The sequence below is a fragment of the Saimiri boliviensis genome, chromosome 16 (genome assembly GCF_048565385.1).
Source record: "Saimiri boliviensis isolate mSaiBol1 chromosome 16, mSaiBol1.pri, whole genome shotgun sequence".
NCBI classification, from domain to species: Eukaryota; Metazoa; Chordata; class Mammalia; order Primates; family Cebidae; genus Saimiri; species Saimiri boliviensis.
In genome coordinates this window covers 32,840,985-32,867,535 of record NC_133464.1, presented here as the reverse complement: position 1 = coordinate 32,867,535, position 26,551 = coordinate 32,840,985, and the positions used below count along the sequence as shown (strand labels likewise).

General features: G+C 37.9%; 1 protein-coding gene across 22 annotated transcripts in view; it reads right to left on the bottom strand.

Annotated features, from left to right (window-relative positions):
- The window catches only part of RBM26 (RNA binding motif protein 26), a 94,849-nt gene extending 68,764 nt beyond the window's left edge, over positions 1-26,085 (bottom strand). For 16 of the 22 annotated variants that reach the window (XR_012514321.1, XR_012514322.1, XR_012514325.1 and 13 more), the window contains exon 1: positions 25,527-26,084. Coding sequence is in view for 14 of the 22 variants with exons in the window: in XM_074387552.1 (XP_074243653.1) it covers positions 25,527-25,597 (71 nt within the window). In the remaining 8 variants the exon portion in view is untranslated. Of the gene's footprint in view, positions 1-25,526 lie in introns of all 22 variants that reach the window. The other 6 variants (XM_039473238.2, XM_074387558.1, XM_074387562.1 and 3 more) reach the window with 2 other exon arrangements.
- Between the last annotated feature and the right edge of the window lie 466 nt (positions 26,086-26,551).

Below are 26,551 nucleotides of genomic sequence, written 5' to 3'. Positions count from 1 at the left end.
TCTTAAGGAACTAGTACAGTTTACTGTATATGCTGCAAGACTCCCTTGATCAACATGACTGTGATTGTTTTACAGTACATCCTCAAATTCTTCACTCCTCCCTTCAGAAAGGTAGAACCTAATTTCCTACCCTTTGAGCACAGACTCAATTTAGTGACTTGTTTCTAAGAAATCACCTGCTATGCCTCAAGGACACTCCAGCAGCCTTATGGAGAACACTACGTGGCAAAGAAATGTGGCCTTCAGCCAACGGCTAGCAAGGAACTGGGGCCTCTTATCAATAGCCACATGTGAGCAAGCTTGTAAGCAGATTCCACAGTCCCAGCACAACCTTAAGACTACAGCTGTGCCCAGCAGCTTGACCACAATCTCATAAGGAACACTGATTCAGAAACACCCAGCTAACTTGCTCCCAAATTCCTGACCCATAGAAACTGTAAGATAATAAATATATGCTGTGCCACTAAGTTTCAGGGTAATTTGTTACTCAGCAATCACGGATCAACTTTTCTCGTAAATCTATTAACATTTATTTACAAAGACTTCAATGATACAGAGATTTTTAAGACTTTCACTTTTTCTTCCAAAAATTTAATTCAATATATTTATTTGAACTTTTTTTTTTTACTTATTTATTGATTTATTTTTAAAGACGGGGTTTAACCATGTTGATCAGGCTAGTCTTGAACTTGCGACCTCAGGTGATCTGCCCACCTTGACCTCCAAAGTGCTTGGATTACAAGCGTAAGCCACCACACCCGGCCTTATTTCAACATTTTAAAATACAATTTACGATACATTAAATTTTTGTTTTATCATAATGAGCATGGAAATACTCAGATCTACGATGAAGTAAGCATGAAGAATTGGAACAATAACCTTTTGATATATCTAGAGATATAATTACATCTGGCCATCTGTATGAGACCATGAAACAGATAAACTGAATAAGCACAATCAACCAGACATCAACCAAACTAGACATCAAGTTAAACATATTTCAATTTACTGGAAATCATTATGATACATAATACTATTACTGTGTTTTATTGCTCAACTGCTGTAAATAAATTCAGTCTATATACTGAGTCTAAATGCTGTAATTTGATCTAATATTGGTTTGTTGTAAATTTTCAACTTATTAGTAGTTTTTCCAGTAAGTTATCCGTCATTTTTCAGTTCTCTCAATGAAATACATCTGTTTCATTCTCACATCATTACTTTTTAAATGGGACACTTAAAAATGAATTAAAGTGTTAGCAGCTAAAAATCTAGAGGAAAGCTTTTGTGATATTATAATTATTATGGTCTATGAACCACAGTTTGATAAAACAGCAAGACAGAATTCCAGAAGAATCTCTGCTCAACATCTTCTGTAGAAGCAATCTGAACTGAATCAAAAACCATTATCCACAATAGCCACAACAAATAAACTATCATATTCAGAAGTTCTAAATCCTTGAAATAGTCTCAAAGGCAGATGACTTTTTAACATTTGTAAAGAGTTCATTTATAAATGAAATTATGTAGTAGAAACAGTGGTTATAATTTCGGCAAAACAACTGAGTTAGCATTTAGAAGGCAATTTTTCTTAAGTTCTACAAGTGCCATTTTTAGTTCAGTGTTTTTGAAAACAAAAAGCTGAGTAAAAAATATGGACCACAGAAATTTAATATACTAAGATGTTACATATCAGGAATCAAAAGGCAAAACATGTTCTCTTTTCTATTTGTCCTAAGTATTATGTTATCTGAACATCTAGTAATGATGTTAGGCAAAGACAAAAACATTCAAATTAGCTAATTTAAAAAACTATATTCTTATAGCAAATGGTTTTTAAAAAATTATCTCCATGGCTAGTAAGACTGTTTGAGGTACTTTACTAGTTGCCACTGCTGATAAAAAGTTTGCAATTTGAATTAATATACATCTTGTCAGAGCTAGACTTTACCCCTGCTATACTGCTAGCATCCTGAAAATGTGTTTAAAAAAAAAAAAAAAAAAAAAGTAGAGCTGAAATCGCCTTACAAATCAGGGGAAAAAAAAAAAAAGAATCAAGTTTTGAAAAGTACTTCTCAGGTCCCACAAACAACAGAATCTACCAATGAAGTATGATTCTGACCACCATGTGTTCCAACTGCAACTATTCTTCTATGTTTGTGTTGGGGCTCGTGAGGGGGCAGAATATAAACAAAATCAAAAACTAAAATAAGGCAGGCATGAGATCTGACTTAATATAGCATTTGCAGAAAGCAAATAGAAGGTAAACAACTTAAGTACTTTAGTATATGGTTAAAAGTGTGAAATAGCAGGGGGAAACATAAATTATAAACACGCAATAAAATAGAAAGCTGAGAACAAGAGAGGAGAGTGCTGCTCTCCTATGCAGTACAGAGTGCTAGTGCTTTCAGTTCTAGGTGCTATCTTTATAAATGCAAAACAAAGATTCCTAGAAAATGATCACGTTGGTAAATGAATACCATTATTAGATGTTTTTCTAGGGATTCTCAACCTAGAGAACTGCAATGTCAGAGAGAACTTTTAAGTCTTCAAATAATTGAAAGGTTATCATAAGGAAAAAGGATTACATTTATCCAATATATCCTCCAAGGAATATAACTAAAGCCAGTAAGTAGAAGCAGTCAAACAGGTTTTGGCTCAAAACATAGACCTTTTTTTTTTTTTTTTTTTTTTTTTTTTGGTAATCAGAGGCCTCCCAAAGGCAGAATAAACTGCCTGAAAGAGAGTTCTCCACCATTAGTATGGTTTCAAGCATATCTGAACAGCTCTTGGCAGATAAGCACTGGATTGGATAGTAAATCCCTCACAAACATGAATGAGTATAATCATTAGGCTTAAACTTGTCCATGAGATGTTGTGCAAATATATGAAATATAATACAGTATTCTGTTCAATTACTGATCTACATATATTAATAAAAAAGCATTTTTTTTAAATTTCACTACAGAAATTTTACTACCTGTCATGTAGACATGTGCTCTAAAGAAAAATCCAAGTTGAAAGGATAAAGTGTAAAGGAGGAGAAAGGAAGAAAGGTAAGGAGAAAGAAAACAAAAAAGAGAAAACAAGTATTATTTAAGATCATCAAGGAAGGACTCTGTTGAAGTGACATTTAATCAGGGATATGAATTTCGATAGGAAGGGAAACGGAATGCAAGCACACTTTATGGCTATCTGGGGGAGAAAAAAAGCCCAGGCCAAGGGAATCCATCGGAAATAACCTAAGGCCTACCTGACACATACAAGGACAGAAGTCCAGTGAAACGGAGCAAAGTGAGCATTCATGAACACTGGGGTTTCCAATTTTACTTTTCTAAGGATTTCAAATTAACTGCTTCAGTGAGCTTTGGTAAATCAAATCTCCAAATCACTATAAAGTCATTCACATCACATGATTTTAAAAACATAAAAATAAAACTTTGTCAATTCCTGTATACACCGTGTTAAGGATACAGCTAATAAGAAAGCTTTTTTTTTTTTTTCCTCCAATTTTTTAGGGATAAGCTCTTGCTGTTACCCAGGGTGGAGGGCAGTGGTGTAATCATGGTTCACTGAACCTCTGAACTCCTGCCAAGTGATCTACCCACTGCTGCCTCCCAAGTAGCTAGCACTATAGGTGCACACAACCACACCTGGCTTGTGTGGGTGTGTGTGTAGAAATACAATCCTACTCTGTTGACCAGATACACACAACCACACCCAGCTAGTGTGTGTGTGTGTGTGTGTGTGTGTGTATGTGTGTGTAGAAATACAGTCCTGCTCTGTTGACCAGATGCACACAACCACACCCGGCGTGTGTGTGTGTGTGTGTGTGTGTGTGTGTGTGTGTGTGTGTGTGTGTGTGTGTAGAAACAGAGTCTTGCTCTGTTGACCAGTAGAAATAGAGTCTTGCTTGTTTTGAACTCCTGGCCTCAAGTGATCCACCTGTCTCAGACTCCCCAAAGTGCTGGTAATGCCCAGCTGGCATCTTTGTTTTTAAAAATAGGTCAGTTGGAGACTTCCAGCTTCCTGTATACCCTTTAAAAGCATAGAAGTAACCTTCTAAGAAGGTCATTCTCTTCCAACTCTATCTGGGATGGAGAGGGAAGTACACACACTAAAGTTACAGAAGCCAAAATAATATAGAAAATCAAATGTTATAATAAAATATATTAAAAAACTAAATATTCTTAATATGAAACACATCGCCTCTAGAAATAAAGGTTGTAAATAATCCACCAATGCACCCACCATATTAGTGTTTTAGATTTTAATTTGAGATTTTCAAAATAGTAATGAGATAGTAAAAAAAAACTATAATACTCCAATACAGTATTTCAGAAAGTTTGTTTCGCACGAGTTTCTTGAAGACTTTAGAAATTCAGTAGAATATAACTCATGGAATTTAACCCAAGCTTCCATTTTCAGTAATCTTGAAAAGGAGCTGGAGGTGGTAGTGGGAATTAAAAATTAAATTTAAATATGTTAACTCAGTAACTTTAGAACACGGATATGCACCCACGTCTGTTCCTTCCAAATTTTCATTTTATATTCAGGAAAAATATCTAATTTGCATCAAAGTCATGATTTTATATTCTGTACTTAAAATTACTCTTTTAAAAATCCAAATTTCATTGCAGCAAACATAATACACTGAAAATTTTAATTGCTGTAGTTTATTATACTGCTTCATTCAATTCAAACAAGAAAGCAAAAATAGATTGCTTATATATAGTAATTAGTTATAGCAAAGATTACTCATTAAGAATTATAACCCAGTTCATTCTACAAAATAAAATCACAACTTAAGCACATCTAAACATGATCCATCCTTGAGCATAACCCAATCTACTTCTTCATTGCTGCAAAATGTATCACAATATATGTAATTATAACAACAAAAACTATGGAGCCAGTTCTTTTATTCCCCCGTATCAATCCAAGAAATAGCAGTGATTCCATCTTACCTTGAGAACAATGATTCTCAAACTTTTTGGTCTCAGGAGCCTGCTATGCTTTAAAAATGAGGGACAACTCCAGCTTTTTATTTAAAAGAGTTATATCAATATTTATTAAAATAGGGAAAAAATTAGTTTGAAATAGTAAAGCCATTATAACGTAGCATAAAAGCCCCCCCTTTTTTTTTGAGTAATTGGAAGAAGAATTTATTGATGCAAACAAACAGAAAGCCCCATATGGGGGGGGGCTTTTTTTCTGAATCCAGGAGCTCGAATCATATATCACAAGAACTCTCTATTCTCCATTTTCACTTTCAGACAGGCTCTCTATGTGTGGCAAATATCATGGTCCCCATGCTGTTACTGGCTTACATTATTCTCAAAGCTAGTGAAACCAGAAAAAGGAGCCTACTCTTCTCTCTCCCAGCATCCATACTGGCCTCTGATAATGACTCATCTTCCCTAGTTTAGGTGATATCCCCACTACAGATCAGGGATGGGTAGAGCTCTATGATAAACACCCTCACTGAAACGAGATACCATATTTTTTTTAATAAAAAAAGAAAAAAAAAACTATTTTTCCAAAATAAAATACAAATTTTCTGAGAAGAGTGATTATGTTTTACTATGTTTGCAAATACCTTTATCTGGCTTAATAGAAGACAGACCGATTCTTCTGTTTTTATATTCAGTCTATTATGATACGTCATATTGGTTGAAGTATATAAAGGAAAACTGGCCTGACACAGATACACAGCTGGAAAAATAAAGACCTCATAGACACTATGAAAGTGTCTCAAGAAATTCTAGGAATCCTCATACCACACTTGAGAACCATAGCTTTAGAAGTTAAATAACTTCTAAAGTAAATGAATTCAGTAAGAGGTATCCATTTAGTGTCAAAGATACAATAATCAGATCACAAAACCAGAGTAAACGTTTGTATTGTTCAGTGCAAAGGGCAGCAGCCCAAACAACAACTTAAGCACAGAGAGTTGTGCTTATAATTATGACTGAAATATCAAGCCCCAGAACTCTCTCTTTAAAAAAAAAGGTGGATCTGCAATATGGTAGCTCACGACTAATATCCATATTTAGGTGTTGTTTTTTTTTTTTGTATTCCTATTCAGAATTGAGGAAAAATTGAGTTCTCTGAGAAAAGACTGGGTCTAGAAGCCACCCCCACTCCAGTTACTCACATTCTATCTAGTTACACAACAGATCTCAGGTAATCCATCCCTCTGGTTACCAAAATGAGAAAGGAGATGCTGGTGAACATTGTCTTTGAAAACCAAAAACACAAGATTATCCAAAAGAAATAGCACTAAAACTAGAAATACAAAAAACCTAGTTCTATCATCCTATTGGATAAATTTGGATGAGTCGATTAAACCTTTAACCTTTTTCTCATATTTCTTTAAAAGGTTTGGCTAATGCTATGTGGTTATATATGCTACAGATTGACTTCTAAGTCTTTCTCTAATATTGCCACCAAAATTTTCTGAGGCAGATACCACAATCATGACAAAATTTTTCTTTAAAAACGAATACTTATTATAGACAGTTTGCAGTTCATGAATCTCAAGACTAAGCAAACTAAATTTCAGTTTCTTCATCTCAGATAACAGCTGACCTGCCAAACTAGAAACAATTACAAATAAATATAATTACAAATAAGAAGCACTTTATTAACCTGCCAAGCATCATAACAATTGTTAAGGGATTACTAAATAATGAACTATGATTTTTAAAAATGCCTATAATCAGCCCTAAAAATATACTTTAGTTAAAATCTGATTGCTATATTTTAAGTTCTATATTCCCTAAAACCTACTTTGTCCCAAGTCAAAATACTAGCTTTACCATGAAGCAGTCTGGTTTTGAAGAAAAGCACTAAACTGTATTCCAAAAAAACATGAAGTTTTCAGATTACTAGTCTGGAGTTATTTCTACTTTATTCACTAGTTATATAATTCTGCATTAGCATTTTATTCTCTAGGCTTTAGTTTACTCATTTTAAAAATAAAGGCACTGAACCATATGATCGAAGTGGGTAATTTTTATGGAAAAAAATCCAGCTTTCACCATCTTGCACTCTTTCCACTTGCCATTAACTTTTAGTTAACTGAATTTCAAAATAATTCAGTAGGTAGCATTAGAATCTTCAGAATAAATTTTTTTCCTTTATGTCTTTCTGAAGAGCCATAGAATCCCATTTCCTCCCCAGCACTCATGAGCAAATTTTGAGCCCTTGGAGGGCCTAAGTATATTCTACTTAATTAGAAACATTTTGTATATTTCTCCTAAACTTAGGAGAAATTTCAGCCACTGTAACAGCATAAAACTACATATTAATAGTAAAAATTGAAAGATGAGAAACGTCAAGAGGATCTTGCTTTTCATGTCAAAGCCTTCTGGTAAGTTTTCTTTCTTTTTTTTTTTTTTTAAACTACATACAAGAATTACTTAAATAATTTAAGAAAATAAGTTTTCTCCTCCTAAAAATAGTTATATCATAAATAAAATACTATTTATTCTCATAAATAAAGCACTAATAAAAAAAGTGCAACACACTCACATAACGGAATTCTATGGAACCACTGGAAGGAATAGGAATCTACCTAATAGTATACCTTTATCGGATGATGTGCAGTGTTCCTAGAAATACTAGTTGCAGTAGTAACATATAAATGATTCCATCTATAGAAAAAAGTTATTTATCTTCATAAATAGGTGATACATGTTTATTTTTACAGATATATTTATATTGAGAATCAGAAAGTGATAAGATGACTCATTTTTTAGTTTCTATTTATCCCCAGTTAAAATTTTTTTAGAACCACCATGTACTATTTTCAATTAAAAAGACTTAAGAAATTGTGTTAAAGCCAGGCGCAGTAGCTCACGCCTGTAATCCCAGCACTTTGGGAGGTCGAGGCGGGTGGATCACGAGGTCAAGAGATTGAGACCATCCTGGTCAACATAGTGAAACCCCGTCTCTACTACAAAAAATTAGCTGGGCATGATGGTGCGTTCCTGTAATCCCAGCTACTCAGGAGGCTGAGGCAGAATCGCCTGAACCCAGGAGGCGGAGGTTGCGGTGAGATGAGATAGCGCCATTGCACTCCAGCCTGGGTAACAAGAGTGAAACTCCGTCTCAAAAAAAAAAAAAAAAAGAAATTGTGTTAAATTAATCCAGCGTAAAAATAAGATTATTGTAACTACTGTATATATCATAATTCTGACAACAAAATAATACTCAGCAGTAAAAAGAAACAAATTACAGATATATGCAATAATATGGATAAATCTCAGGAACATTATTACAAGGAGTTAAAAAGAAGCCTTGCTCAAAATACTCCTATCATTCCATGGACAGAAAGTTCTACAACAGGCAATACTAATATATAGTGGGAAAGAAAGCAGAACACTGCTTTCTTCTAGAAGTAGGTGGAGGCATGGGAAAGGAAATGAGTACATTTTCCAGGGTGACAGTAATGTTCTTTATCTTAATAGGGTACTGGGTTACAAAAATGTGTACTTGTCAAAACTATGAAATGGTACACTTAAGATCTGGGCACTTGATTGTACCTAAATTCTAAAATTAAAATAAAACTAAAATACTGAATAAAGCATGATACACATGCTTTAGGGGTAAGTGCACTGACATCTGCGATTTACTCTGAAATGAACCAAAGGATAATAGTGACAGGCACACTAAAATGTTAATGGCAGAATCTCTATGATGGATATGTCACTGTAAAATTCTTCCAACTTTTCTGCATATTCAAAGTTTTCACAATAAAGTTGTGAGGCAAAGGCAATCAAGCAAAACTAGGCAGGAAAATTCCAAAAATGAACACTATTGACAAGGGGACTAGCCTTTTATCACCAAAAATAAGAGAATAATGTAAAATATGTAGATCAATATATAAAATGTAGATCAATATATAAAAAGTCTAGAATAAATCCAAATACATGTAAGAATCTAGTATCTAATTTGGTTGCATCTCAAATCCTTAGGAAAACATGTATTATGAAGTCAACTTTTATAGATAACTTTCATGCATCTGAATACAAATACATAAATAAGGTTATATCCACACTTGATACCTGGATTCCTTTAAAAATAAGATAATAAAGGACATGGATGTTACTAATGGAGAAAATATAGTGACTGGTTTTCATTTTGCCTCACTGACTTCTTATAGTAAGTCACAGCATGATTTATAGCATGCATATTGTTAATTAGTTAATTGACTGGTAAGTCAATTAGTATGCCGGTATAGAATAAGTATAATTAGTGATAGTTTTTGCTATAGTATCATTGGTAGTGACTTCTCAAAATAGGGAAAGTTTTCCTTACTATGACTACACTAGAAAATCCAGATTCCAGCAATCAAAATAAAGGATAAATTCAACTACATAAAATAAAGCACTTTTTTTTTGAGACAGCGTATTGCTCTGTCACTCAGGCTAAAGTGCAGTGGTACCATCTCGGGTCACTGCAACCTCCATGTCCCAGGTTCAAGCGAGTCTCCTGCTTCAGCCTCCCAAATTGCTGAGATTACAGGTGCCCACCACAACACAAAGCTAATTTTTATATTTTTAGTAGAGATAGGGTTTCACCATGTTGGCCAGGCTGGTCTCGAACTCTTGATCTCAAATGATCCACCCACCTCAGCTTCCCAAAGTGCTGGGATTATAGGAATGAGCCACTGCGCCTGGCCAAAGCATTTCTATATGAGAAAAATTACCATAAGCAGAATCAAAACATAAATGTCAGTGTAGGAAAGAGAAAGTTACAGCTCATATCACAATTTCCCTAATACATGAAAAGCTCCTACAAATCAACTTTTTAAGAAACCAACATTGCATCAGAAAAACTAGGGAGTGTGGGAACAATCGACAGGAAAAATATATATATAATATGTAACATATAATTATGTTACATAATTACATTATATATTATTTACGATATAACCATTACTTTTTAGGGAAAAAGCTTATTTTCTTAAATTATTAATCTCTGAATTATGTATTACATATAATATATAACTACAAAACTATAGTAACTATAGCATATATAATATGTAATCCAGAGATGAATTTAATATATATTATATATTATTATATGTAATGTTATATATAATATATATAATGGTTACATCATAAATCATAAATATATATTCTAATGTGTTATATATCATACATGTAAATATAACATATAAGCATAAATATATAAAAACATCTATTTAACTTATACTTTGTATATATATGCATATACATATGCATATATATATACACACACACACACACACACACACACACATATATTAAAACAGGAAAAAATTTTCAACTTTTGTAAGACAAATGCACATGAAAACCACACTAGCCGTTCCACCTCTGGCTGGATGTGGAAAATCACAAGAGACCATTGCTCTCACCCGAACAACAAAAAACAAGCCATTTTAACTACAGAACTATAGTATTTTTAAAACCCGAAGAGCTTAAGGAGACCAAAAAAAAATCCATAAATGAATTAAGTTCCAGAAAGTGATAAGTCCTTCAGAAGCAAAAAGAAACCCATGTTTACTCTCATTCCTAGTGGAAAGTCAGGAAGAAAAATCTGACTCCACAGATGGAGGTAAAGAGAAACCAGCCAAACTTCAAATCATCTTTTAGCAGTCATAGATATACTCTGTGGAGAGATTAGGATCACAAATACCACAAGCCACCATAAAGTGAGTCTACAGCCACTCAACAATACTTACTAACCAAAGACTCAGATGTAATTCTGAGAGCAAGGAAGAACTAGAAGAGATCACCAAGGAACTACCAGCTTCAAACTAACAAGGTCTTAGGTTAGAGCACAAAGGCTAAAACCCCTTTGAGGCATTCTTGGGTGGGTTACCATTCAAAAGATAAGGGAAGAAGCAACAGTGCTGAAAAACAGTTCCAAAAGTCATAAAGGCAGGAAGTAGGCCTGAAGAACAAAGATCTCCCCAGCAATTCAAAAACCTGGAACCCAGGGCACCTTCTCTCTCAAGTTGCCCACTTGGTCCTCTTCCAAGTGCACTGTACTTCCTTTCATTCTTGCTGTAAAGCATTTTGTGGTTTGTTTTTTTTGTTCTTTTTTTTCAGACGGCCTCTCACTCTGTTGCCCAGCTGGAGTACAATGGCGTGATCTTGGCTCATGGCCTCCACCTCCAGGATTCAAGTGATTCTCTTGCCTCAGCCTCCTGAGTAGCTGGGATTACAGGTGTCCACCACCATGCCTGGCTAATTTGTGGTATGTTTAGTATAGACGGGTTTTACCATGTTAGACAGGCTGGTCTCAAACTCCTGACCTCATGATCCACCTGCCTCGGCCTCCCAAAATGCTGGGATTACAGGAGTAAGCCACCACCGACCCCTGTAAAGCATTTTAATAAACATTCACTCCTGCTTTAAAACTTGCCTTAGTTTCTCCTTCCGCCTTAGGTCTCCTTGGTGGAATTCTGAAGAGACAAGTGCAGTGGCTGCAGACCCATATGGATATACTGCAGGTAACAAACTCTGGTGCTGTGTGACTTAGGTCGGTTCCCTACTGTGGAGAGACCTGTACACAGTGCCTTCTTCTGCTAGAGGAGTTCAACCCCCAAACAGTTTTCTTCTCCCATTCCCTGTCTGGCTTACTAATCAAACCTTAGAACAATTCATATGGGTCACAAGTGTCTCTGCTCCCCCAGGGTGACCTCTGAGCTCACCCTATTTATTGGGTGGCTCCTGGGGGTGGGAAGTACCTTGGGGTTTGCATCAAGTAGAACTGAGGCACTAATGGCCCTCCTGGACAGAAGGCTCAGGAGAATGATAGGGCTAAAGCCTAAAACCATGTAGTACTTGGGGTTTCCTGTTTTTTCAACTAAAATCAGCTCTTTCCCAAGAAACTGCACTGGCTATTCTTTTTCTTCGTGTGTTCCGAAATGGCTTTGTGCACCTGCTAGACTGTTCACCTTAGGGGCAAATCTGCCTCTTTGTTTTCACTCTGCATGCCATGTGACTTCTTAAACACACACTTGCTGCTATTTGAGCACCGACTGCGTTTACATGGCAGCAAAGACCCAGGATACCCCGCAGATATCCCCTGAGATTTATACTTGTTCTAACCCTACCAGTTAAAATGACCTCCAACCCTGCCCCTGTGTGCTGGCACACTGCCAGGATAAATACTAACTGGAAATGCAGCTCTGCCAGCTCCTTATGACTTACCATATGCTTTCCATTCCTGTTATGCCCATGGTTGTTTTCTGGTGGCTTTTGAAGCAGTTTGTCAACCTGAGTAAGGCCTCACTCTGGCCCTTTAATGATTCTACCTACTTGCTTTTTTTTTTTTTTTTTTTGAGTCAGCACCCCTTTGGGAGGAGAAGAAATTCTTCTTTTGACATTTATGAGTCCTTTCCTCAAGCCCCAAGCCCTCTAAAGGTTACTACTTTGTCAAGAAGGCAAATAAATGTTGCCTTCTGGAATCAAAGCGCTGCTGTTTTTGCAAGCATATGAAGGCTTTCCATGAGTATTTCTCTCACTTCCTCCCAAATTCCTTCTGGAGCCTCCATTTCTCTAATCAATTCCATGCCTTTCTCAACATGCATCAAGACTTTCAAGGTCATATTTGAATGAAACAAAGTCCAGCCCCCTTGTGGCAATTAGCTAAATTTTATTTTATTTTTATTTCTGACATAGAGTCTCGCTCTGTTGCCCAGGCTGGAGTGCAATGGCACCATCTCGACTGACTGCAACCTCCGCCTCCCAGGTTCAAGCAATTCTCCTGACTCAGGTGCCTGAGTAGTTGGGACTGCAGGTGCTCATCACCACACTGGCTAATTTTTATAGTTTTAGCAGAGATGGGGTTTCACCATATTGGCTAGGCTGGTCTTGAACTCCTGACGTCAGGTGATCCCTCCACCTTGGCCTCTCAAAGTGCTAGGATTACAGGTATAAGCCACAGTACCCAGCCCCAAAGGGAAAATTCTGATTCTGCCCTCAAAGCCTTTGAAGCCAATGGTGAACTAAATCAAACTAAAGTTGTTACAAAGCCCAGAACCAATTAGACTACAGGGCAACTAAATGACTCAGCCTCCACGCAAGCAGCCTAACAAAAAATAAAAGGTACACCCCTTACTGAAAATAAATCTTACTTCAGTCTCTAGGGTCCTTTTACACAAAAGAGACAGAATAAAATCAACTGAAGGGAACACGAGGTAGTAAGAAAATGTGATCTACAGGCCGGGTGCAGTGGTTCACGCCTATAATCCCAGCACTTTGGGAGGCTGAGGCAGGTGGATCACATAGTCAAGAGATCGAGACCATCCTGTTCAACATGGTGAAACCCTGTCTCTACTAAAAATGCGAAAAATAGCTGGGTGTGGTGGCATGCGCCTGTAGTCCCAGCTCCTTGGGAGGCTGAGGCAGGAGAATTGCTTGAACCCAGGAGGCGGAGGTTGCGGTGAGCCAAGATCGCACCACTGCACTCCAGCCTGGGTAACAAAAGCAAAACTCAGTCTCAAAAAAAAAAAAAAAGTGATCTACATGAGAAGAAACAGTCAATGGAAACATACTCAGAGACTGCCCAGACAATAGAATTATTAGACATGGACTTCACAATAATGATAAAATGCTAATGCATTTACTGGAAAATGTGGACAACATGCATGGAGAGCTAGGGAACTTCGGTGAATACACAGAAACTATTAAAAAGAGCCAAATGGAAAAATCTAGAAATAAAAAATCTGAATCAGAAATAACTCTCCTTTGCAGACTGGAAACCACAGAGGAAAAACAACAGTGAACTTGAAAGCAGAAAAAGGGATTCATGTCTATAATCCCAGCACTTTGAGAAGCTGAAGTGGGAGGATTACTTGGCACTAAGAGTTTAAGGCAAGTCTAGTTAACGCTGTGAGACTCCATCTCTACAAAAAATAAATTAATTAATTAATTAAAAAATTACGTGGGTGTGGTGGTGTGTGACCAACATCCCAGCTACTAAAGCACAAGAATCCCTTGAGCCCAGGAGGTCAATGTTGCAATGACAGCTATAATCATACCACAGCACTCCAGCTTAATCAACAGAGTGAGACACTGTCTCCTTAAAAAAAGAAAATAGCCGGGCGCGGTGGCTCAAGCCTGTCATTCCAGCACTTTGGGAGGCCAAGGCAGGTGGATCACGAGGTCAAGAGATCAATACCATCCGGGTCAACCTGGCGAAACCCCGTCTCTACTAAAAATACAAAACATTAGCTGGGCATGGTGGCACGTGCCTGTAATCCCAGCTACTCAGGAGGCTGAGGCAGGAGAATTGCCTGAACCCAGGAGACGGAGGTTGCGGTGAGCCGAGATCGCGCCATTGCACTCCAGAATGGGTAACAACAGCGAAACTCCATCTCAAAAAAAAAAAAAAAGAAAAAGAAAATAAAAAATATCCAAACCAAAAGCAAAGGGACAAAAATAATTTTTTAAAACATACATGAGTTCTGTAGAATATCATATAATCTAACATACAAGGAACCAGAGTCTCAGAAAAGAGAGGAAAGAAAAATGAAGCAGAAAAATTTTTTAAGACAGAGTGACCATGAATTTTCCAAAACTGATGAAATACCCAAAACACAGATCCAAACTGGTAAATCCAAGAAGGATAAAACACATACACACAGTCAGACGAGCCAATCATACTCAAATTGCTGACCAAATAAAGGAACTGAATCTTAAAGGTAGTCAAAGGGGGAAAACAGACACATTACATTCAAGAGAACAAAAGACTCAAATGACAGCAGATTTCTCACCAGAAACAACAGAGGACAATGGCAATGGAACAGTATTATAAAATAGCTGAAAGAAAGGTATAAAACCAATAACCTAGGTTCTACCTTAAGAAAGGAGGACAGGTCGGGCACGGTGGCTTACGCCTGTAATCCCAGCACTTTGGGAGGCCGAGGCGGGCGGATCACGAGGTCAAGAGATCGAGACTATCCTGGCCAACACGGTGAAACCCTGTCTCCACTAAAAATACAAAAAAATTAGCTGGGCGTGGTGGCACGCACCTGTGGTCCCAGCTACTTGGGAGGCTGGGGCAGGAGAATTGCTTGAACCTGGGAGACGGAGGTTGCAGTGAGCCGAGGTCGCACCACTGCACTCCAGCCTGGTGCCTGGTGACAGAGTGAGACTCTGTCTTCAAAAAAAAAAAAAAAAAAAGAAGGACAGGCCAGTCGCGGTGGCTCAAGCCTGTAATCTCAGCACTTTGGGAGGCTGAGGCGGGTGAATTACGAGGTCAAGAGATCGAGACCATCCTGGTCAAAATGGTGAAACCCGCCGGGTGCGGTGGCTCACGCCTGTAATCCCAGCACTTTGGGAGGCTGAGGCGGGTGGATCATGAGGTCGAGAGATCGAGACCATCCTGGTCAACATGGTGAAACCCCGTCTCTACTAAAAATGCAAAAATTAGCTGGGCCTGGTGGCGCGTGCCTGTAATCCCAGGCAGGAGAATTGCTTGAACCCAGGAGGCGGAGGTTGTGGTGAGCCAAGATCGCGCCATTGCACTCCAGCCTGGGTAACAAGAGCGAAACTCCATCCAAAAAAAAAAACAAACAACAACAACAAAAAAAAACAAAATGGTGAAACCCCATCTCTACTAAAAATAATTTAAAAAAATTAGCTGGGCATGGTGGCACGTGCCTGTAATCCCAGCTACTCAGGAGGCTGAAGCAGGAGAATTGCCTGAACCCAGGAGGCGGAGGTTGCGGTGAGCTGAGATCGTGCCATTGCACTCCAGCCTGGGTAAAAAGAGCAACTCCGTCCCCCACCAAAAAAAAAAAAAAAAAGAAAGAAAGAAAAAAAAGGACAGCAAATTAAACCCTAAGTGTTTGAAAAGTGAATAATGAAAATAACAGAGCTGATATCACACCCACTGCACTCCAGCATGGGGGACAGAGTAAGACTCCCCTCAAAAAAAAAAAAGAAAAAAAAAAAAGGCAAACAAATCAAATCCTAGTTATTAAATGAATAGTAAGATCATAATGCAAGTATGACCTTACTATTTATATCAATATTTATATCAATAAATTTGGCAATTTTGGAATAATCCTTGAATATCATAAATTGCCAAGAGTAACATTAAGAATAAACAGAAATACCTACATAGGCCTATACCTATTAAAGACATTGATTTTATAATCAAAATATCCTCACAACAAAAATTTCACTCCCAGATTGCTTCACTGGTGAAGAACCCCAAAAATTTTAAGGAAAAAAAATAGTATTAATCCTATATAAAATCTTCCGGAAAAAAAAGAGGACAGAATACTTCCACTTGTTTTAATATTATCAAATCTAGCATAATATAATATGACCAAGCCTGGTTAATCTCAGGAATACAAGATTGGCTTAACATTTGAAAATCAATCCATGTAATACACTATATTTACAGAAAAAGGGAAAAATCTGTATGATTATCTCACAGATGCAAAAAAGAACTGGCCAGGCATGGTGGCTTATGACTATAATCCTAGCATTTTGGGAGGTTGAGGCGGGCAAATGACCTTACCAGTCTGGCCAACATAGTGAAACCCCATCTCTACCAAAAACGCAAAAAATTAGCCATAGGTGGTGGCACATGCCTGTAGTCCCAGCTACTCAGGAGGCTGAGGCCTGAGAATCATTAGAACCTGGGAGGTGGAGGTTGCAGTGAGCCAAGATGGCACCACTGCACTCCAGAGTGGGTGACAGAATAAGACTCTGTCTCAAAAACAGAAGAAAAAAAAAAAAGAATTTTCAACAACAGCCTTTATGACAAAAACATGAAGCAAATTAAGAAAAAAAAAATTCTCAATCTGGTAAAAAGCAGTTACAAAAAACCTAGAGCTAATATCAAGTAATACTGAAACATTTAATCTCTTTCCCTTTAGACTGGAAACAAGACAAGGATGCCCACTCTTACCACTTCAACATTATACTGTTGCTTCTAGCCAGTGTAATAAGAAATGAAGGTGTAAAACTCTGAAAAGATTGTAATTACTCATAGATGATGAGATTGGTATAAGAAAATTCCATAGACTTTATAAAATAGCTACTAGTATACTTATTAAAATTTCAGAATTCAAGTTCAATATACAAATATATTTCTATATACTAACAATAAAAATTAGAAAATCAAAATTTTGCCGGGCGCGGTGGCTCAAGCCTGTAATCCCAGCACTTTGGGAGGCTGAGGCGGGTGGATCACGAGGTCAAGAGATCGAGACCATCCTGGTCAACATGGTGAAACCCCGTCTCTACCAAAAATACAAAAAATTAGCTGGGCATGGTGGTGCGTGCCTGTAATCCCAGCTACTCAGGAGGCTGAGGCAGGAGAATTGCCTGAACACAGGAGGCGGAGGTTGCGGTGAGCCGAGATCGCGCCATTGCACTCCAGCCTGGGTAACAAGGGCGAAACTCCGTCTCAAAAAAAAAAAAAAAAAAAGAAAATCAAAATTTTAAATACACTTGTAAAACATCACATCACAGATAAAAAATAAATGCTTCTGTAACAGTAAAATAACTCAAGAAGAATCACTAAGTAACAGATCTTGAACTTACTCCATTATTTAATACACACATAAAAGATACTAAATAAAACTCTAAAGATAAACTTTTACCTATTTCAAAGTTACCATATGTAAATTGAGAAGGCTTTTTCCACAGAAATAAGGTAGCAGGACTGTATTAACTCTAGTAGAAACAGCTTACTATCCATTCATTCCTCTCATTCATTCATTTTCTGGCACAAAGGAAGCAAGAAGAGGAAAAAGAAATCTTAGAAGCTACTTAGCTCAAGCTCGGGTTAGTCATTCTTAAGGTTAAGTTATACACATATCGAACATGGGAATATTTTCCATTTTGCTCATAATACAGTCCCTGTCTCTTGGTTTAAGCATGTAAAATAATTTTGAGAAGCACTGTCATCCAAAGATAAGGAAGTGCTAAAACATGCAGGAAAAAAAAACAAACTGCTAAATGCATTCTAATCACTCAGCACTCAGATGGAAAGGCCAAGTTAAGATTGCAGCAACAAAATGTGATAATGAAAGTCAATCCATCAAAAGGGGATAAAGAAATAAAGAATGTTTTTACCAATAATTACAGACTGTTAATTCTTCTACTAGCTATAAAATTCATCAGGGTAGATTACTGCAGTTTTTTTGTGCAGCTCCATGGAAACAGCAATCTTGCACATAGCAACAATCAATAATACTTTAACAAGTAAACATTAATATTCTTCAAAGACCTTTCCCTCTCAAAAAAAAAAAAGTCTGAATTAAGCTTTACCTAAACTGAAAGTGCTAGGCAGTAAAAATGGAAAGAGACCCAAAGACCAATCTTCAAATAGCTGACATATCTGCTGTTCTGAAGTAGGGTGGATTCTACAGTTTTACCCAAATTACTGCCTCTTTCTTTCTCTTTCAATTTTCACAAACTTGAAATTTCAACTGATGCATTTAATAATCAGGTATATACTACACACAAAGTATTGTGCTAAATAACATATAGAACAGGAAGACAGTTAAATCTTAAGAGTTGGAGTCTGCTTTCAAGGACTCAAGACTAATAATAAAGCTAAAACAAAACAACTAAATAATTTAATGTACAAGTGATGAGTGTCAGGACAACCGAAACCAGTGTTGAGGGAGAGGAGTCACGGTGGGAGGAGTCACTTCATCCAGTTGGACAGATCACAGCTTTCTGGAAAAACTGTAATTACATTTGACATCTGACTTCAACACACAGAAAAGATATAAAGACAGTATATCATAACACAATAAGGCTCTGGAATCAGAATGTCTTCTTTTGGCTGTCTCCATCACTTACTAGTTACGAATAAAGTAAACTATTTCATCTTTCTAAGACTTAATTTTCTTATCTTGAGGAAACAAGAACCTATCTTGCACACAATGAATAATAATGATTAACATATATTAATAATAAGTACTCAATAAATGGTGCCTACTACTGTTCAGAAAAAAAAAAAAAGTAAAGTTTCAGAAAAAAGGAACAGAAAAAATAGCATGACACTGAATCGCGATGAAAGTTCAGCTTTGCTGAATTAAGACTCATAAAAAGTAGAAAGATGTAAGTGGAAAGATAATTTAAAGCAAATCACTAGCTTTCTTAAAGTCAAGCTAAAAAGTATGCAATTTATTATCTAGGAATGCTGAAGGTTTTGATCTTGCAATGGGATATAAACAAGGCTGGGGATCCATGTCAGAAGAACTATAAGAAAGGCCTAGAGGCCAGGCGCGGTGGCTCAAGCCTGTAATCCCAGCACTTTTGGAGGCCGAGGCGGGTGGATCACAAGGTCGAGAGGTCGAGAGATCGAGACCATCCTGGTCAACATGGTGAAACCCCGTCTCTACTAAAAATACAAAAAACTAGCTGGGCGTGGTGGCGCGTGCCTGTAATCCCAGCTACTTAGGAGGCTGAGGCAGGAGAATTGCCTGAGCCCAGGAGGCGGAGGTTGCGGTGAGCCGAGATCGCGCCATTGCACTCCAGCCTGGGTAACAAGAGCAAAAAACTCTGTCTCAAAAAAAAAAAAAAAAAAAAAAAAAAAAAGAAAGGCCTAGAGATAGAGCTTTGTTAGGAAGCAAACTGTAATCATTTAGATATGAAGGGTAAGCCCCCTACTAAGCAATGTCAGTAAGAATTATTAAGAGAGAACCTCATGACTAAGTGAATGGGAAGGAGGAGAAGCCAAAATATACAATTTCAAGCCAGCATAATTTGGAGAAATAAAATTAAAATAAGTGAATCCAGAGAACACTTCTTTTCAGAAATTAGTTTGAAGCTGAGAGAGATTCAAGCACATATACAGCTAGCAATTAGAGATAAAAGCTTAAGACTGAAGACTGGGTAAGTCTAAACATACTTATGTGAAAATAAATGCAGAGTAGAGGTCTAGTTTGGAATCCATTAACAAGCTCAGGCTGAAAAGCTCTGAAATTCAATGCAAATGTGTATGTATTTGCAAGTCCTAGGAGGCAGTCTTTAATTAGACTTTCAAAGGATCTACAATACATACTCCCAAAAAAGTTTTTAGGAACCACTGGCATGATTACAAAGAAAACCATTCATGGAAAAGGTCTCAGTCCGTTTGTGCTGCTAAAACAGAATACCGTAAGATGGCTAATTTATAAAGAAATTTATTGGCTCACAGTTCTGGGGGTTGGGAAGTCCCATATCAAGGTACTGGCAGGTTTGGCAATTCTGATTCCAAGACAGACCGTGAACACCGCCTCCTCCAGAGTTACTCTGGAGGCAGAAGTCTGAAAGGTGGAGGCAAAACCTAATCTTTTATACAGGCATTAATCCAATCACCAGAGGCAGATCCCTCTTGACCTAATCACCTCTTAATACTTGATGTAATTATATTTCAACATGAATTTTGGAGGAGACAAACATTCAAATGATAGCAGTAATTACTTAAATGCCAGAAGTAAAAAAATGGATGAAGAAAAAAAGTCATGGTAACAACTCTGAAAAATAGAATTTGAAGAAAAGGAACAAAAGAGGGTAAGACTAATTTAAGAAAAGGAACCAACATATTAGGGATTCAAGGCAAGTAAGTTAAAAAGGCAGTATCAACACTGTTATACATGCATAAGCAAAAAAAAGTAAAACTTTAGGTCTTTATATTTAATATATATAAATTGATAACACTGAGGAAAGCAATTTTGGTTGTAATTACATTACTAGGAAGAAATTCTAGTATAAGACATTAAGAAGTAAATGGCTGAGGGCAAATGTACAAAATATTAAAGTCTGACTACTACTCCAAGAATTACCAGTGACAGGAACAGAAAGCTAACAAGAAAGGGACTAGAAGCATATTATTTTTTGTTTTCTGTTTTGCTATTATCGCTGACTTTTCAAAAAGAATGGGAAATTGACTTATTATGCCAAAAGGAGCAAACTGAAAAAGAAAGGTCAAAGGAAGCAAAAATAATCAAAAGTTCAGGAGTAAAAAGATCATTTAGCCAACCCAAAAGAAAACTCTTCCTATCAGACAGAAATAAAAATAATTTTAATGTGGTGAGAAAGGTGTAGTAAAAAGCACAGGTAAAGGGGAATATACTACAAAAACTCCAAAGATGTTTATTTCTTAAAGCAGCGATAACCACAAGGCTTTAGAACTTTGTACTTTTACAATAGTAGCCAGTACTATGAAAATGTAATAGTACAAAAGGATATAAAGTAACAGAAAACACTAGGATGCCACATTGTGTTGTAGTAAATAAGAAAACGCACTTGGCTCTAGCGTCAAAAAGCCTTAGTTTAAATCACTGTAGGCAAATATCTCAACTTCATGCTTCAGTGCCTCAGTATCATCACCTGCAAAATGGAGATAACAATGCTTACCTTATAAAACTTGTAAGTACAGTAATACAAAATGTTTAACAACAATGCATACAGTTTAGGTGGCAGCCACAGCAGGAGCTCTGGTTATAATTGTAACAGTAGCAACAGTAGCAATGTAACCTAACTGTGTTTAAATCAACCAATATCTAAGACAGGAGGGAAGGGCAAGGCTCTCAAACATGGGTCCCATTCAACCTTTTCAACGACAGATGGAAACAGTGTAATTCTTCCTATCGTACCAATAAGGAAAGGGGAGGCTCCTTTGCTTAGACAGCTAATAAATGGCAGAAGTGAGATCTGAATACTGATCTACATGGACACAGAGCTCTCTTTCCACCACACACTTCCTCCACAGCACAACATTAAGCATTTTGTTCTTTACTACTCAACTTACAAACCCTGAGTATGTCATTACATCCATCTGCCTCTCAATTTTATTTTCTAAAATCTTAAAAGTTTCATTAGCTTTTGAGGCGTCTCTTCAGATTAAGAAAAAAAAAAAAATCCATGACTTTGATGTGTAAGTCCACCTAAAAGTTTTAAAATATAATAGAAAATGTTTTCTGGTTTTTTTTTTTACATTTACTACAACAGAAGAGCTTAATTTTTTTTCAAGACTTAACATCAAAACAAAATGTTAGAAGAAAGACTAACATTTAGTTTCATATTAGCAAGTATGACTAAGCAAATGTTTGAGATAACAAAATATCAATCTTAATTATTTCAAAATAACAATTTTAATGAAGTTCAAAATTTTCAATTTATGAAAAAGACACTGAAAATTATTTTCAATTTATGAAACTCTGAACCCTGATACATGTATAGAAGTTATGAAACAGCAAAATACAGATATGCAGACTTCTATTTCATGCTGATAATGCAGCCAGGCTTTTTTTTAAAAAAAAAAAAAAAAAACACACACACACATCAATCTGAAAACCCTCTTGCCCTAAAACCCTTCACTGGCTTCCCAATATCCTTCAATAACATCCAAAATCTTAAACATGACTCAACAAAGTTCTGTGTGCTCTGGCTTCTTTCTCCAGAGCTTTTCACAGCCATTCTTCTCCCTAGCGTTTTTCTATTTCTTTCAATTCCTCCAAGACACCTTTCCGTGTTCATTTTTAGGACCTCCATACAATCTGTTCACCAAACCTACAAAGCGTTCACAGGTCGCCAATCCCATCCTTTTGCCCCAGCAAAGTGTTCTTCCTCCTTCCAAGCTGAGATAAACATTACACCAGGCAAGTGTTTCCTGACATTCCCAGACTTCAACACCTATCTTCCCTGCTAAATGGTAAATAAAATGAAGAGAATCATTTCACATCTTGTTACCTACTATTTCCCCAATATCTTGCACACTGCTTAGCACAGAATATGTAAAGTACTCTTAAAATAAAAGTTTGCTGAATTAACACATTTAAAATGTGGGTAAGTCCAAAACCATGAAGTATTTAACCAGCACAGGTAACTAAAAAGTTCTACGTTAAGTTTCAAGTTACAGCTTACCCTTGATCCTTTTTATGTTCCTCTCTCAAACACAGGAATTCTGGCAATTACAATGTTAAAGCCAAAAAAAAAAAAAAAGAAAAAAAAATCCTTTCAGATAACAGATCATGAAGTTTCACAAAACCAAGGTTAGAAACCACTGATCTTAAATAATTGGAATCAGCTTTTCTAAGTCATCATACAAAAGAATCCACCTGAAATGCAATTAAAGGGACAGGAACTTGGATAAGGGCTCAATTTCGCCACAGCTACAAACATCAGAAGAGAACCAATTAGAATTCCCAGTGTCTAGGCTCTACTAGCAGAGCCTTATTTATGACAACAGTAATGACTGCAGTGCTACAGCCATCCGAGAGTAGGCTTTATAATACATGGATACGTTTTACTAAGACTAAAGGAAAATTACAAGCGAACACTCTAAGTGGCTATAGTCTTCTCATTTAGGTAAGGCAGGGGGATATGGCAGTAAATCTGACATGAAACTGAATGCTTAAAGGAAAGCTATTTCAACCCAAAACATTTTTATAATTGTGTTCACCTAATAACTACTGAATGCTCATTACACATCAGGCAGTATTCTAACATTTCCTTTATATTCATTATTTTTCCAATTTTACAGTTGAGAAAATGGAAGCCATGAGTCAAGTAACTTACCCAATATCATACAGCTGGTTAAGTTGCAGAGGTGGAATTCGAAGCCAGACATTCTGCTCGAGTTCTCCTCTCACCCCTATATACTACTATGCCCACTCTCCAATACACTGAAATAGGGCTTCATTTGCACAACTCCACTCCAGTGAAACTATTTTGCTAATATAACCAATGACGTCCAGTTTGCTAAATCTAAGGGCTACTTAATTGCCTCCATTTTTTTCATCCATTCGGCAGCATTTCATAAACTCCTCTCTTTTGTCATTCACCTGTTCTTTAATGACACAAAGCCCAGTTTTCATCCTGTCTCAGTACTAGGCCCTCTTCTCTTCCCTATCTACACACTGTTCCTAAGAAATGTCCCACAATTTCATGGTTTGCATGACTATCTGATGACTTGATTTCTCTAGTCCTGTTCTGAGTTTTAGACTACTCATATGTTGAATGACATGACATCATACTTAGATGTATCTCACAGACTTCATACATAATAACCAAAACTAGCCACTCTCTTTCTCTCCCTAACCTGTTCTGTCTTATCTACTGTAACCCATTCAGTTGCTTAAGTTAACTTCTTAGGCATCATCCTTGATTTCCCTTTCCCTCATCCCCCACATTTAATCTATTAGCAAATTCTATCAGATTTACTCATGAAACGTATTTGCATCTGCCTATCTCCACCATGACTCTAAGGCAAACTAGCCACATCTCTGCTTACAATACCCTTCTAAATAGTCTCCTTACTTCCATTCTTGCCGTCTCAGTCGCTACAAAATGGGCAGAGGTAAAACAAAATTAAATCAGTCCTTGTCTGCTTTAAACCATCTCAGGACTTCCCATACATGATGTGGCCCCTACCTACTTGTCCAACCTCATATCTTTAAATTCTCTCCTTCATCACAAGGCTCCTTCCAGCCACTATGGCGTTTTCTTCCTGAAACACACCACAATAATTTCTGCTACAGAGCCTTTCATTTGCTATTCGTTTTGCAAGGAATGTTCTTTTCCAAGACTTTCACACAGATGATCCCTTGTCCTCCTTAGATGTTGTTCCAAAGTCACCTTCCTGAGAGCCCCACTCTTAATCACTCTTCTACATGATTCCCTGTTATTACAATAGTTACAGCTCTAATATCTGGATTTATTTATGTCTTGTAAATTTTAGAATTTAAAAGCTCTATCCCAAAGCCTCCCGCAATGTTTATTAAATAAGTGAATTTCGCCATTGCATTATTTATTGTAAATCAATTCTGATAAAGTACTTAGCTCATGACACATATTTTGTATTAACAAGTTCTCAAAACACTCCTTAAATTTTCCAGTCTAAGACTATACCAGCACTCTAACTACCCCCCAACACAAAATCTATCTATAGCATTCCACTTAAAACTGCTAAATATTCCATATGGATGAAGATTGAATTTTCTTCCTCTCCAAGCTAACGAACGTGTAGGCGGGAAAGGGGAATTTCACTGGGCAACTCAGCACCTGTTACATCTTGAATCAGTGAAGAGAGGTGCAGATGAGCCAGACAGCACAAGGGAGACGTGGCCTTGCTTTCATGGATTGTATTTAGGTGAAACGTGAGTGACTTAAGATAGAACTGCCTGAATCCCTAATAAAAGCTGTTCACTTCATTTAGAAAAAGAAGGTAAAACAGTCTGTAAGCAGGAAAAGATATATGCGGTTCCACTAAAAGAAACCGATTTTGAGGCCCTCGGAAAATATTTGGGGGGGGGGCGGTTGGAGTCGAGCTACATATAACGGAAAAATAAGACCAGCTCAGCAATAAAATAAAGCTGGAGTCAGGCTCTAAGAGGTATCTTGAACCTGGAAGCGAGGTGGACGAAGAGGAGAAGCCACAGAGCCCTGGTACCTCCGTTCACCGCTTCGGCCTCCACCGCAAGCACTTGGAGAAACTGCACGTATCTGTGGGTCCGCCTATCTCCCACCGCCATCCCTGCATAGAGATATCCCCCAGATACTCACATGGGCTCGAGAGTCTTGCTGAGCCAGGACTTGAGTGCCTCGAAGTTTTCAATGATCATTTTAGAAACCATCCACAGCGGCCCTAAGGCCCGTCACACTCCTCTGCCCGCCCAGGTCGCGGCCGCTACAGCCGCCGCTGCCCCCGCCCCCTCCTCCGCGCGCCGCCCGCGTGGGCCGCGGTGGGAGGCGCCGGTGGCAGGTTCCCGCGGGCCCCGGTAGGCGAACAGCTCTGCAGGGACCGCCGCAGGCCTCAAGTCCACAGGGCGCCAGGAGCTCCGAGTCCCCGGACCCCCGTCCGGGCTGAAGCAGCAACGGTTTGCCCGGGCCCTCCCCCTTTCCTCTTCCCCAGTAAATCTACCCTGACCGGAAGCGCGACACGCGCTTAGACCCGGGCGTTCTCTCGGCCTCGGGGCTAGGTGCTTGTTGGCTACGTCGAAAAGGCAAAAGTAAAGAAAGCGAAGGCGAAGGGCAGCTCAATGGGAACGATTCAGGGGGTCTTCCCGGCTCCCAGTACCCCCAAGAAGATGGCTGCCGATAAATCTCGCGACAATTGTTGAAGTCTCGCGATGGCTCCCGGAGCCTGCTGGGAAAGACGTAAGGTCGGCAGAGAATGCGCGGGTCGAGTTCGATTTTTTTCGTGTGCGCGTTGCTTGCGGCCTTTTTGCCTTTTTATTCTTTGCTTACCTTTATGATAGAAAGACCTTATTTCTTACAAGAAAGGAAAGACCGCTGACTTCAAAAACAGCGGGAGAGGGTATAGCTCAGTGGTAGAGGATTTGACTGTAAAAACAGCGGGAGCCCCAGCTCGTCAGCGTAAGACTGCCGTGGCATATCAGCTGGAACGAACTACCGGGTGGATTGCTCCTTGAGAGCGTCCATACTCGCGTGGGCGACACAGAGCAGCCCGTAAATCCCAGGTGACAAGCGCGCTACTTCTTCAGTTTACCTAAGTGCCCTACCAGTACCATATTCTGTGTACGCTGTGATGTGGACGAGGTTTGTAAACAGGCTCATCTAGTGGAGCC